The sequence below is a fragment of the Rhinolophus sinicus genome, chromosome 5 (genome assembly GCF_057876585.1).
Source record: "Rhinolophus sinicus isolate RSI-liver-muscle chromosome 5, RSI-T2T, whole genome shotgun sequence".
Classification (NCBI taxonomy): domain Eukaryota; kingdom Metazoa; phylum Chordata; class Mammalia; order Chiroptera; family Rhinolophidae; genus Rhinolophus; species Rhinolophus sinicus.
The window spans coordinates 64,435,910-64,449,506 of NC_142505.1; the positions used below are offsets into that span (position 1 = coordinate 64,435,910).

General features: G+C 42.4%; 1 protein-coding gene across 16 annotated transcripts in view; it reads right to left on the reverse strand.

The window, feature by feature from the left end:
- FOXP1 (forkhead box P1) overlaps positions 1-13,597 on the reverse strand; it is a 579,583-nt gene that overhangs the window by 96,101 nt on the left and 469,885 nt on the right. For 4 of the 16 annotated variants that reach the window (XM_088798539.1, XM_088798540.1, XM_088798538.1 and 1 more), the window contains exon 1: positions 6,551-6,569. The exons of 9 other annotated variants lie outside the window; for them this stretch is intronic. Coding sequence is in view for 1 of the 7 variants with exons in the window: in XM_088798541.1 (XP_088654667.1) it covers positions 6,551-6,892 (342 nt within the window). In the remaining 6 variants the exon portion in view is untranslated. Of the gene's footprint in view, positions 1-6,068; positions 6,224-6,550; positions 6,908-13,597 lie in introns of those variants that run through there. 3 more of the 16 variants (XM_074313286.2, XM_019746872.3, XM_088798541.1) reach the window with 2 other exon arrangements.

The following is a 13,597-nucleotide window of genomic DNA, read 5'->3' on the forward strand; positions in this document are numbered from 1 at the left end:
TCATAATTACAAAGCCAATGGATACAACTGATATATCAGCAAACAGAAAAGTAAGGAAGTGTCTATCCATTCCCCATGGTATTTAGAAAGAACACACACACTCACACCCACACACACACACACACACACGCACGCACGCGCGCGCACGCATGATACCATGGCAAGGCAGCTGTATCATAGAGGAAAGAAAATACATTTCTGACATAATATTTCAGTCTTCAAAAAACATAAAAAGCCTACTATTCATGTGGAAAGTATAATTCTATTTCATTATGGAATTCTGCCTTTTTGTATAACTCTTTCAGACTTAGCTATTTTGCCATAATACTGTACAAAGCATTAAGGCAGGTAATGGTTATTATATTAATGCAAAATCATCTAAGTAGTCAGTCATTAGCATAACTGTTCTCTCAGTAACAATACAACCACCTATTAAAATTTTAGAAAAAAAAAAGCCGTCTTTAAAATGCAATTAGCATTTCATTTTTTATCATTTTGTTTATTACATTCTATCAAGAAAGGCTATCTTTCTTTCAGGAATGATTGTCTGGCCAAGACTTGCCTGCCAATCAGGAGTTACTTCAGGTTATCAACCCTAATAAGCAATCTCTAAGCAAAGCTCTCCGAGCTCTTCTTTTGTCTTTAAATTTTAAAAAGTGGCAAAAATTCACATGTGTTTACAGCAGAGGCCTGAGCGGGACCTCAACTTCTCTCCTCTAACCCCATGCACACAAGGCTCCCCACTAAGTGCCAGCATAATGGTTTTGAATAAATATCAGCTTCATTTACATAAAAATGTAAAGTTTACATACATTAAATCGCTTCTCCCATTAGCAACTGTTAAATACAGGAAACAATGGAAGCTACACATGAAAATAATCATCCAATAAGCACAGCAACTTTTATTATTTAAATCAAGAAAAATGCACCTTTCCTCCCTCAACCTCCTTCTCCTATAGGAGCGATGGAAAACAATTTAGTGCTTGTGAATCAAAGCTGCCAAGACATTTTATGTCAACAACAACCACCACCAAAATCGTTTAAGTGCTGTAAATCAGAGGGGACAACTATTCCAACCAGGTACCTCAGAAAGATTCTATCCACAGATATTTAGCTCCTGAACAGAGGCCGTGGCTTAGTTCTTACATGGAAGCATTATTCAAAAGTCCGAGGCCACCCCTGTGCCAACCCACCTGAGACACACACCCCACTATCATAAAGAAAGACCACTTGCAGATACAGCTGTAGATCAAAGGAGAATCTTAAATGGAGAAAAATAAAATGTTTCTCTTTTGTCAATGAAACATTTTTTTTCTAAGACTAAGCATTAAATGTGTAGCTCTGCTTTCTTCATGCTTTTTAACCAGCAAAGAAAACACCACTGGGAGCTTAACTGCAAATGTGTATTTTTTCCCCATATTATTGAGATGGGGGGGGGGGGGGGGACTATAATTGGGTTTAAACATGCAGGTAGACCAAAATTCGATCATTCCAAAATTGTATAAGGCCTTACTTAGGGTACTGTCTGTCTCTCTCTCTTTTTTTCTTTTTGGAATTACAACTTCAGTTTCTCAAACTGTGCAGTTTCTCACGCCTATTTCTAACACCTTCACCTTATACATCACAGTTAAGCTAAGGAGTGCAAATTAGATTCTAATGAGAAAACATCAGTTGCTTCTTTGACAATCTCACCATTCACTGATTTGTTTCTAATGAAGACAAAGCCTAACCAAAAGCTCCTTACGTGTTAAAGGTCAAAATATGTTAAAAAATACTTAGTAAAATCCAGGCAAATGGGAAAGCTGTGAGGACCTGTCTCATGAAGTGGTGCGACAATTAGAGTAATTGTACAAAAAGCCATCTTCAGGAAAAAGTAAAAGAAATTAAGCTGCCACAACCGTAACAGGTTAGACGGAAAAAAAAAAAATCAAAATTTAATGTATTCTCCCGTGTCATCTTGTTTTGTCAAGACATCAAATAGAATTGGGAAGTACAAAATAACAAGCCCTTGAGAAATCAGAGAAGCCGACCTTTTTGATGTTGTTGATTTACCTTGTTCTCAGTTATTTGAACAATGATGTTTCAGATTTAAAGGCAAGATAAAGCTTAAAAATTAAAACATGATACCATGGTATTCTAAAAAAGTACACCATAACATTTAGCCTGCATCTTCATGCTTTTAACCAGATTTGAAAATGAGGCACAATGCATGTGTTCACTATTCATTTTTCCCATTCTAAATTAATTTCTCTTCAAACAACTGCCAGGTTGGAAGAGGGACTCAGGGAAGATTATTCCTACAACCTTAAAGTAGAGGCCCAGTTTAGCTCTTTCCAGATAATTCTGCAGAGGACTGTTTAGCTAAGAGGTACCTGAGTTCTCTTTTTTTTTTAAATGAAGGAAAATAAAGCTGAATTTTATAAGGAGGGAGAAAAGTACTGCACACGCTGAAAGGACAAAAACGAATGTCCAGACATATCACGCTGCTTCCAAGAAGAGAAACCTTTAACTAAACAAAAACAAATTCAGCTTAAGGAGTTAAGACTACCCCCAAATCCAGCCATGAAGGCATACATAAAGCTACACTCCTTTTTTGCCCCAAGAGATCTAGAGCTTATCAGCAACATAATTCCTAGACTTATATGAAATACTGTGTACAAAGACATATAAAATCAATATATCACAAGGTAGCTTTCTCAATTTTTATAAGTAGATAGCTTCTTCTAGCAGAGAATACATAGGAACCAAAACAGGCAGCAGTTAAAAACATGTTTAAAAGGTACCTAAAGTAAACAACCCAGTATTTACAAGCACTACTAGAATTTGTAAAACTTGGACTACTTAATAGCTATTTAATGAGGATAACTGCTTGTCGTGGAATCCATATTTTAACATGTAACACACACACACAGGCACAGTTGATGTATTTATTTACTTGACTTGCTCTCATCATCTGTTGCTGCATTATCGCAGAGAACTACCTGAAGTAGATTCTAACTGGCTATTTATTACATTTGCCCATTTACTAAGCACAGTTTTAAGTTTCTCTTTAGTGATGTTCATCTACAACTAAACTATGTAATAAAATGAAGTTCTCCAACCTGCTTTTTTGTAAATTCAAATTTTACTTCCAGCTGAGAAGCTGGTCACAATATTCTCTCGATTGTCTCAGAAACACAGTAACTCAACCACACTTCTGCCACATCAGCCAAGATAAATCTGGAATTTCATTGCTTTTAATTAATCTGGATTTTAATTTTACTGTATCTTGCAAATGTGTGGAGGTTGGCTGAAAAGTTGCAGAACTGGTCAGTGTCATGAAAGAGTTTATCTTTCAAGTGACAGCTCCTGACAACGTGCAAACACACGGCATGGATGGTGAGGGTTTCATTTTTGAGGTACACTTAACTGCAAACAACAAAAAAATTCAAGCCAACAATTCCTATCATGAGCTTTCTGATGATTTATGGTTTACCAACTGAGCAAGGTTACGCAACACTGCGTGCCTTCAGATGCATTATTTCAGCTAGTTGAGATTTAATTAAGATCACAGCCTCTAAAATCCCTGTCAAATGAAAATTCAGAGCAGACAATACACTATATATACTCATGCAAAATGTTTCCATTCCATCCTGTGGAAAACTATGAGTTAATCTGTGTTTCTATGACTGTAGACAAAAGTTCACTAATTTTGTTTTCTTTTGACACCTAGATTGTTTTCTATTGTATGTCATGAGATCATTCCTTTCCAGGGAGAGAAGGAAAAAAATCGAGAGTGAAACATGTTGCAGAAAATGCACTTGACATTATTATACGACATTATCATAGCTTAGCTATGATGTCATCACATTTTCATATAGTCAGCCCATGCTTGGAAGAATTTCATTTAATGAAAACACGTTTATTTAAAAAACACAACACAAACAGGAAGCCTACCTTCCCTGAATTACTCAGATTAAATAATGGACATGTTATGCTTCACATTTCCTTAACTGACCAACTTTTTGTCAGATGAGCTGCACACATGGGTAGGAAAGAAAGTTCTTTGGGCAAATAGGAGAATATAAAGGCCACTACTTTCATTCTATGAGTAGTCCTTAGGGTTAAAAAAAAAATCTTTAATAGTTTTCTTCTTATAGATTTTTAGTGATCCATGCTTTTTTGTTAAAGAAAAAATGTATAATCATGTGGCCCTTTACCTACTCCAATGTGTTTTTATTCACCTCATGTTAATATTCGGTTGCTTATCTCATGCCTTAGAAATGACAGGTGCTTGCAGTCTCGCTCTTGACAGGCCACTACACAAATAACTGTCTTGCCTGAAAGGGCTAATGCAGTACTAATGAACAATAAATCAACTTTGATTATCAAGTGTCAGCCCAATCCGTTTTCAGTTCAGCTCTATCACATCCCAGAGTAAGCCAGCCAGCGTCTCTGGGTAGGCAGTGGGCATTTTGGTTTCATTTTTACACTCTTTTCACTGAGATGTGTCAGGCAGCTACAAAGAGTCACATAAAATAGAAGTAGACCCTTTTTCAATTTATTCGAAGGGTATCAATTAGGAGAATGTGCTTCTGCCTTCATTACTTAGTGGTGAGTCAACATTCAAGAAAGCTTTATATTCTTTTAAACAACAACAACAGCAACACATCAATTCAAATCCTAAACTAAATCTTAATGTGATCATGTTTGAGGTCTGTGACAATGACATACTAGCTTGAACACTTTACCACATAAACCATCTTTGCACATACATACACATTCCTCCTGGAAAATCTATTACAAATAAATGAACAAAAAAAGCAATGAGGGCTGCTTCTAAAATAAAAACTTCACTCGATTTAAACAACAAAAAAATTGGCTTCTTTAACACTGACTTCCTAATGATAAAATAAATTTAACTTATTTTTTTTCTTAAGCAGATTAGTCACTGATAGTATGATTCACATTTCCTGTTATCAGGCTTAATTTTTCCCCAAATGTGTCACTTTCAGAATGTTGGAATCTATGGAAATTAGATGATTTGCATTTTTAAATTGGCTTGATTAGAACATTTGGTTTGTGTGGACAAGAATAGGAAATTATTAAATACTTTACTTAAAACTGGCAGGTCTTGAAGGAGTTAATCCCAAAGAGGAAGCGTCTATACATACTTTGCTCTAAAACTTTGCCACCCACTTCCTAAAGATCCCCTTCTTCCCATCACAGCATTTGGGGGGGGGGGGGAAGTCTCCTTTCCACTGACCGTCTTTCTGGCAGTTTTGACAGTTGAGTTGGTTACATTCAGACGGGAGTAACCCGAGGCAATTCCTCAGTCAGCTGCACGTCCTAACCCAAACCCCGCTCACTTAGTTAACCAGCAAAGGAACGCAGCAGAAGTCGAGACTCCCCGACCTGACCGTGTCCCTTCACCGCCAGCCTGTTTTGGTGTGGGGCTTATTCCTCCCTCGTCCCCCCGCCCCCTGAACGTTCAATTCTAACAGCTAAGCTGAAAATAGCCTAGACAGATATAGGAACAAACTACCAGAAGCAAAGAAACATCCACACGGATTAACTGAGATGGACGACTCCCTGTATATTTCACACGCTCTGGAAGTGGCATAAATCACACCCCAGATACGTCCCCGGAACAGAGTGATGGCTAGGGCTTCGCCAAAGTGGCTGCGTGAAGGCCGGACCAGCAGAAAAATGAATAGCAAACGAAACGGACAGGGAGAGCGCGAGAGCGAGAGCAACACCAGCAGGACTTCCTCCAACTCTCGACTACACCCCACCCATGAACATTCTTAAAAAAAAAGAGCGAGCGAGAAAGGGGGGGAAATGTCTCTCCCGGACCCACAGGCCTGTAGCTCCGTCTTCCCAGCCCTCTTCTCTCTCCTCCGCCCCCACTACCAGAGCGCAACTCCCACCCAAGTTGGTCAACAGCGAGTGTAATTATTATTTTTTAAAAAGACTCAACTTAGAAACAGTCGGGCGCCCCTGCCTGCCCCCGGGGGGCCCCAGGAAGCTGGCACGGCGGAGCCCGGGGAAGGAGCGCAGAACGGCAAAGATCAATCATAGGGACCAACCTGACACTCTCCATGTAGCCGCCAGGCGCGCGGAGCCGGCTCGGGGCGCCGGCGCGGGCCGGGCGTGGGTCCGGCGGCCTCGGTGCAGGCGGACTGCACGCGCGCGGGGCGCTCGGGCTCCCGGGCTGCCAAGCCGCGCCGCGCCGCGCCCACCCCGCCCTGCTCCACCAATCACAACCCGCCTCCAAACACCCGCGCGCCGCGCCGCGCCCCACACAATGGGCTCGGCGGCCGGCTCCCCGCTCCCGCGCCCGCGCCCCGGCCCCCTGCGCGCGGCAGGTGAAATCACGCTCTGCTGCAACCTGCTTTTGTCTCGAGAGCAACTCCACTTAATTGCTGTTAACCCTTTGACCCGCCTCTGGCCGACTTCTGGGAAGCCGGGCACCGCGCGCATCTGCTCCTCGGCCCGGCTGCCGGCGTGGGGCAGTGGCTCGGGCTGCGTGCTTGTTTCGGGTTGGAAACTGACACAGAGTTGTCCTAACCTTTCGGAGAGACCAGGGAGACGGAGGTGGCGAACCCCGCGCCCGGCACTCGCCGCAGCTCTGGGCAGCTGTCAAAATCGGACGGGGATGCGGGGCGCCAAGAAGCGCTTTCCTCGAAAACGGCCTCTGCGAGAGAACTTTCGCTCCACGTCGATGGTTTAACCGAGCTTTGGCCTTCCCCACCCCCTTCTTTCCAACAGCCACACTCGCCGAAGTGTACTTGTGCGGGTAGAGGAAAACTAAGCCGACACGGGGGCTGAAATAAATAGCCAAACGTGCCTCGTCGCTGAAGCAAGCTACTTCCCCTCGAGGACGACAGCTGCTAAAGAAAGCATCTGACATACGTTCGCTAAGAAATAATTCTTTAAATTCCTTTCTTATTTATACAACAACAGCATCAACAAAAGCTACTCTGGATAAGCACTTTAACAAGACCTCTATCAGAAACAGTCACTGCTCTTTAATGTTGTTTAAAGCTGAGGACAGTGTTTTAAAAAAAGTCACCAATATGTTAAACTCTGTTGGCTCAACTGGCACAAGTTAGGTCCCAGGCTAATTTAGTTAATTTCGGCAGCTCTAGCAATCACCTCTATTTAGAGAAAAACTTCTTGGCCTGTACTTCAAAAACAAACAAAACCATTTTTATTATTTTTCTCAAAATATTCGAGGATAAGCAGTAGGGGCAGCAATGATTACCTATTTTCCTTCAATTGAAAAAGGGCCACAAATCCTAACCCAGAATTCCAAGAGTTTTACTTGAAAGTATTTGTCCATTTGAGGTGTTAATGCAAGTTACCACAAACCAGAAAGCATATTGATAAAATTTCCAATCAAGTAAATGTGTGAATTTCAATAAGGTCAGCAGGGGAGCAGACTATTGCCCCATTAATCTGGCTGCAAAAGAGACAAAAGCGCCAGTTGACTGTCAACTTATGATCAGATGTTAAATGAGTGCCACACAGATCACTATCCACCCTAAAGTGTTTTTGTGTCAGATAACAAATTTATTAATGGCATTTTTCAGGTCACAAAAATGTGACCCCACCCTCTCATGAATATTCAATAGAGAACCAAGGCCATTCTTTTTTGGGGAGAGGGGCCTTAAATCTGCCAGAATCAGTAGAGTTCTGACTGTTACAGAGACAAGGCACTCCTTTGGGAGGGGCTGGCAGAGCCCCAAAGACAGGAAATAAAATATAGGAAGTTCTCTCCAACTAATGCACAGTCAGAAAGTGGAAAGTGGTCATTTAAAAATACATATGTGATTTTTTCAAATTAAAATTATTTTGAGATTTAAAATCTGTGAACAGAATCGGGGTGCAATTTGAATAAGCAATTTATTTTTTCTTAAAGACAAGTTCTTCAGGAGGCATCCATAAAACTCCTGTGTGGTTTTACAAGTTGGACTGCCTTCTTTGCAGGCCAGTGTTTTATCAGCTATGGAATAGTCTCCAGGAACATCAAAACAAACAATAAACAAACAAACAAGCAAACAACAAACATTACAGAGGCTTATGGCCCAGCTGTGGAGATAAGCCTTACACAAAATAATTAGAGAGTGATGCAATGTGGCAGTTACACAAGTACTAAATTGCATGATGGTGGCTTTGGGTGCATGGGACCACAGAGCAGGGGGAGATGAGTGGGAGAGGAGAGGTCAGGGAAGACGCCTTGGGGAGGTGGTGTTTAAAGGACTGAGGACTGATGGTTGGATAAAGGGGAGGTGACAGTATGGAGAGGGAAGTGGCTTAGCAAGCGAACTCAGAGGCCACTTGGAGTCCTCCCTGCCCTCTCTCCAAACATGACACATTGACTCAGAGACTACTTCTAGGCAAGGAAATGTACCATCAATGATAAACCTGGATAAGCTTGTATAGAGCATATAAAATGAATGCTATATGTTGGATTGAGGTTTGCAAAACAAGTTGTTTACTGGTAGGGACAGGACTATGGCCGCACATGTGTGAGACTGATAAGAGTGAAGTTAAAAACATGTTTTTGTGTGAAACGGAGCATAACAAAATTGAGTGACAAACACCTTCACCGAAACCACTTCTGGTTATCACCTCCGAGGTAAACAAGTCCAAGGAAAAGAGGATAAAAGCAGAACTCCAGAGCAATGCTGTGAGTGGTCCGACTGGGCGCTCCGGCTAAGACCCTCTGCAAGGGGCAAGCCACGATACCGGGACTCTCTGAAGTTCTTTCTTGCAAGACGGGTCTGAGGAAAGCTCCTCAGACTCGTTGTGAGCCCAGTTGCCTCTCCCAGACCGGGAACCTCCTCCACCTCCATTGACTCTGGGACTAGGTTAGTTATTAAATTCTGTTCTATTCTGTATAACCTTCTGTGCTGACCAGAGCATTGGTCTCTGGAGGGACATTGGCTCCCAAATAAAGCTGTGTTACTCACTCTATCTGAACCTGGGTGTCGGGACTTTGTTCCCCACTCGCATCACGACTACCACATAGGGATGTAGGGCCCTGCTGAGGGGTTAATGTCCCCTTGGCTTTCAGGAAGAGACTGAAATGTAGCGACTCCCCTTCCAGGCGCTCGAAACAAAGCCGTATATGCCCCGACCACTCTAATGAATTCTGGACTCTCAGGATCCCCTCCATATAGTGCTGTCTACCTACCCTGTTCTCTGGATTCATTGAGAACTGGAACCTTCCATCACTGGCATACAGTATAACCTGCTAAAACTTCCAGTGACCCACAAGACTTAGTGCCATTTATTCATTACCATGAGTGATAGGTCATTTTGGAAATGCTGGGTCAGAAAGGCCCCCTCACCCCAACCCCTCCTCAAAAAAGGCTTTTGAATTGTGAGGACTTTAGAATGGGTTTAGCCATAGGGTCTTTAGCCATAGGGTCTCATTTAGTTTTCAAAACTTGAATAGAAATTGCAATCCCCATTTTAGAGAGGAGAAACTGAGGTTCAGAAAGGCAAAGTGATTTTCTTCCTCCAAGAATCAAACACAGCCAGCACCATGAGCCCCAGGGGGAAGCAGATACTGAAGTGACTGAGAAAGAGAGGCCATGATAATATAAAATGAAGGGGGGATGGGAGGGACTAATGTTTAAGGAAGAGTGAAAGAAATGCTAAATACTGTACTTAAAAGTATTTTTGATGCCCACATCCTAACAGCCACAACACACACAGCCCTTGTTCAAACACCACATATTAAGAAACCTATCAATCGCTAAATGAGTCCATTGTGCAGCTGGCTGTGTACTTAAGAACAGATTACTATGATCCCACACCAAACTCAAACCACCAAATAACACACCTGGGACAAAAATCATGCATTATATTTGGTTTTGCTGAGCCTTAGCCTTGAACACAGAAGAAAGTGAAAGGTTTTTACTGCCCATTCAGAGCTGAGAATGGAGATAAGGTGTAATTTAAAGGAAGAGTCAGAAGGAGCAGCTTGTCAGGAGGTTACTCCCACACTGATGGATGGCACAGCAGGGGGCCTCGCCTACATGGTCCTCAGCGCCAACTGAGGTCTTGCTCTGCCAGGAACTGGCTGGAAATAACCAGAGAAAGACATGTGAATGGACATTGGCTCACTTTTTCTAGCAACACTGAGAGCAGGAGACCTGCCCAGATAAAGCCTGTTAAGGTACCAGGTTTTCAGAGGAAATAATTGTAGTTTCTGTTGCTTGAGAGTTGATCTGTCAGAGTCAGTGAAACAAACATTCATGAACAATTTGATGGGTCAAAAAATCAACCACATGATGAGAGGCCAAGACCTTAATTAAACTCTCCATCTTCTTCCGAACAACACTTGCGTTAACACTTATTTCCTCTCCCTTTTCCAATTAATTTAGTGGAGTACCCAGAACATATTCTGAAATGACAGAACTAAAGAGATCTGACCAACTGACTCTGTGCTAGACAGAAAGCGCCGAAACAACAAGAATACAAAATCCAGGCCCCTTACTCCAGAAAGGGGCTTGCCAGCCTGCCAGAGGGAGTCCTGCGTTAGTACTTCTGACGTCGCCAAGAACCACCAACCGGCCTATTAGAGTTACTAAATTGCAACGCAATACCCAATTCCTAAGGTTTGGGCATTTGTCTCCAAGGAGGTGCCGTTCCTACTTGATTTAAGTGATGCTTTTACTTAAAAGTATAAATGAATACACCGTCTACCTAAGAGAGCTAAGGCGGTTAGCTCAGTGCTGATGTTGTTTGTGGGACTGTTATTATATCTGTTGACCATGAAGCTAATCATGTTGTTTCCCTTCGGTGCCTGCTTGGCCGCGGGGAAGACTGAGTTCTCGCTGTTCACTATAGGAGTCGAAACTTCTCTTTATGACATCCTCCCAAATGCCATTAGAATCTGCCCCTAATGCAACACCTTATAATACCCATGTTCCTGGTTTACTTATATATATGGTGTGACACATCAACATTCAGGTGACTTACGAACATAATGGGTATATAAGCTATGGGAAACATTTTCGCCCCACCCCCCAATCGCTCACTCTAAATGTAAAGTCATTCATAAAACATCCCCGCTAAACAAAATAATATATGGAAAATAAAAACAGCAACATTTGTCCCGTTCTAACTCTGCACCTGATTGACAGTAACAAATTACTCTCTCGTTTATGATAAAACTATATAATCCCTTGTTTTAATGTAATGTAAAATGTATTACAGACTGCTTCGACAACAAGGTTAGAGCAGATTACACTGAAGTCACAAAGTTCTCAAAAAGGTCCATGTTTTAGGGAAAGAAAGCATTTCCCAAAGAGCTTTTTCCTTCAGATATCAGGAAAAACGAAATCACTACCACCATTAGGTGTGAGTCCTTATTTCCCCTCTGTGCACACCTACCGTGTTTCCCCGAAAATAACACCGGGTCTTATATTAAGTTTTGCTTCAAAAGACGCATTAGGGCTTATATTCAGGGGATGTCATCCTGAAAAATCATGCTAGGGTTTATTTTCCAGGTAGGTCTTATTTTCGGGGAAACACAGTACATGCAAACCCTTGATTTTAAGCATAACCAGAACTGGGTCACTGAAAGGGAAAGAAAAGATGGCTCTCGGGGGGATGAAATTACATTTGAATTTTTTTTAACATTTGATTATGGAAATGGCTGAAAATCAGATAAAGGCAGGTAGCCACCTTTATTTAGTGAAGTGAGCTTTTCCGGAGACCTGCCATGTGCAGCCAGCCTGTGCAAAGGCAAGGGGAGCGTGTCCCAGCTTGCCCTGAACAATGCTCACAGGTCTGCCTCCACGCCACACCACCCTCCTGTGACCCTAGGTTGACACACCCTCATGTCAAAACCTTCTTTATGCCTGCCCTCTGCTGGTAAACCAGCCAGGATTAGGAAATTTCAACTACCTCAACTTATTCAAAGACAACTTTTAAAGGCTGGAGAGAGAAAGGACACGTAATGAACTGTTAACTGGAATATATAAATTAAGACACTTAAAAAATGGGGGAGGGGCATCGCCGGTGAAATATGGCACTTTTCATGTAAAAACGCACATTCGTCTATTCTATTGCTCCTTGCTCACAGCACAGGAGTGCCAAACTCCATATTTTAGCTCGCCTAAGAGAACAACCTGTATTATGTTGGGCATCTTGCCTCCTTCTCTTTTGCTCACTCTCTGGGGAGAGCATGTCGGCGCATTTTCAATAAAACACCTTCTTAGCAGTAAAGGGCCACTGTTCCCATTTCAATGGTCCCTAAGGTTTCATGATACAGTATATTTAACTGACTCGCAGCTCAAGTTTTCCTCTGGTATTCATGAGATCCACATAAAGGGGAGGAAAAAAATAAAGCAAAAGAAGAGCTTTCACCTATCCTTTGTTGAAGTAAGAAAACAGTTAACTTTGAGATTGATTAGCTGGTACGGCTTACATAAAACAATGGGACGTGCTCCCAAGCCCGCTCCCCACTACAGGCACCCCCTGCCTGCATGCATGGGCCGGCGAATCTGCAGGAGGCTGTGGGCATTAGGGTGATTTCTGCAGCAGCAGCGTGTGTACGTGTGTGTGTGTGTGTGGGGGGTGTGTGTTTAACAGTGCAAGTCCTGTCGGTATCAATGGGAAGCACAAGGCCTTACAAATCCCCGCATACCATTTCAAAAATATATCTCCAAGACGGGAAAATGAAGCTTAGCAGTTGCAACCTCAAAAGCATTCAGGAAGTAGCACTCTTGACAGTGCTTTAGATGCCGAGTAAATGCTCTTATAAAGAACACCCAATCCAGCTGACAATAAATCTTACACCGGGGAAGCCCGTGCAGGCTGTGGAATCCCCTCCAAACATAATTACCTTCCACACTGTGTGGCATAGAAACCACTATGCAGAAAACATTTTCTGGGGCCCTATAGTGCGCTATGAATTTTCTTGCCTTAACAGTCACCAGATAGAGACACACACACACACACACACACACACACACACACACACACACACACCTATCTTTAAGAGCTGCCATTTAAAAATCCAAAGATTTGTCTTCTTTTGTAGAGAGAAGTTGTAAGGCTAGTTCTTGGGGGGGGGGGGGCAGGGAGTGGGTGAGGGGGCAGGTGGAGCGAGGAAATGTATAAGCAACCAGGAACAGAATCTGCAGCAAGCATCAAACTACATACACAACCTTTGGTGTTCACCTCCCACTCTGAAGGCTCATGTGGTTTTCAAACAGTTCCAAAGTGGAACCCACTCAACAGACAAATAAAGAGGTCAGCAGAGCTTTTCTGGTCCAAAGTGGCCTGGGGCAGTGTCTGCTTAACCTTGAGACGATGCGGGAGTACTAAGTACGACTTTGCCATGAATTAATAGTGTGATTGTGGGCAAGTCACTTCACCTCTCTGAGCCAACACACTTCACGTAAACAGAGAAAGATGGATGAGATATTCTCTATAGTTCCTTTAAAAATAACAATAACAATAATAGTAATAATAACTGTCATTACTGACGACATACTCAGTAGCAGGTAGACATTTCACACTAGTAGAGGACTAACTCCTAGGTATGTTCTTGCTTACAGTTAAGGTCCTACATAAAACTACCAGGAATATA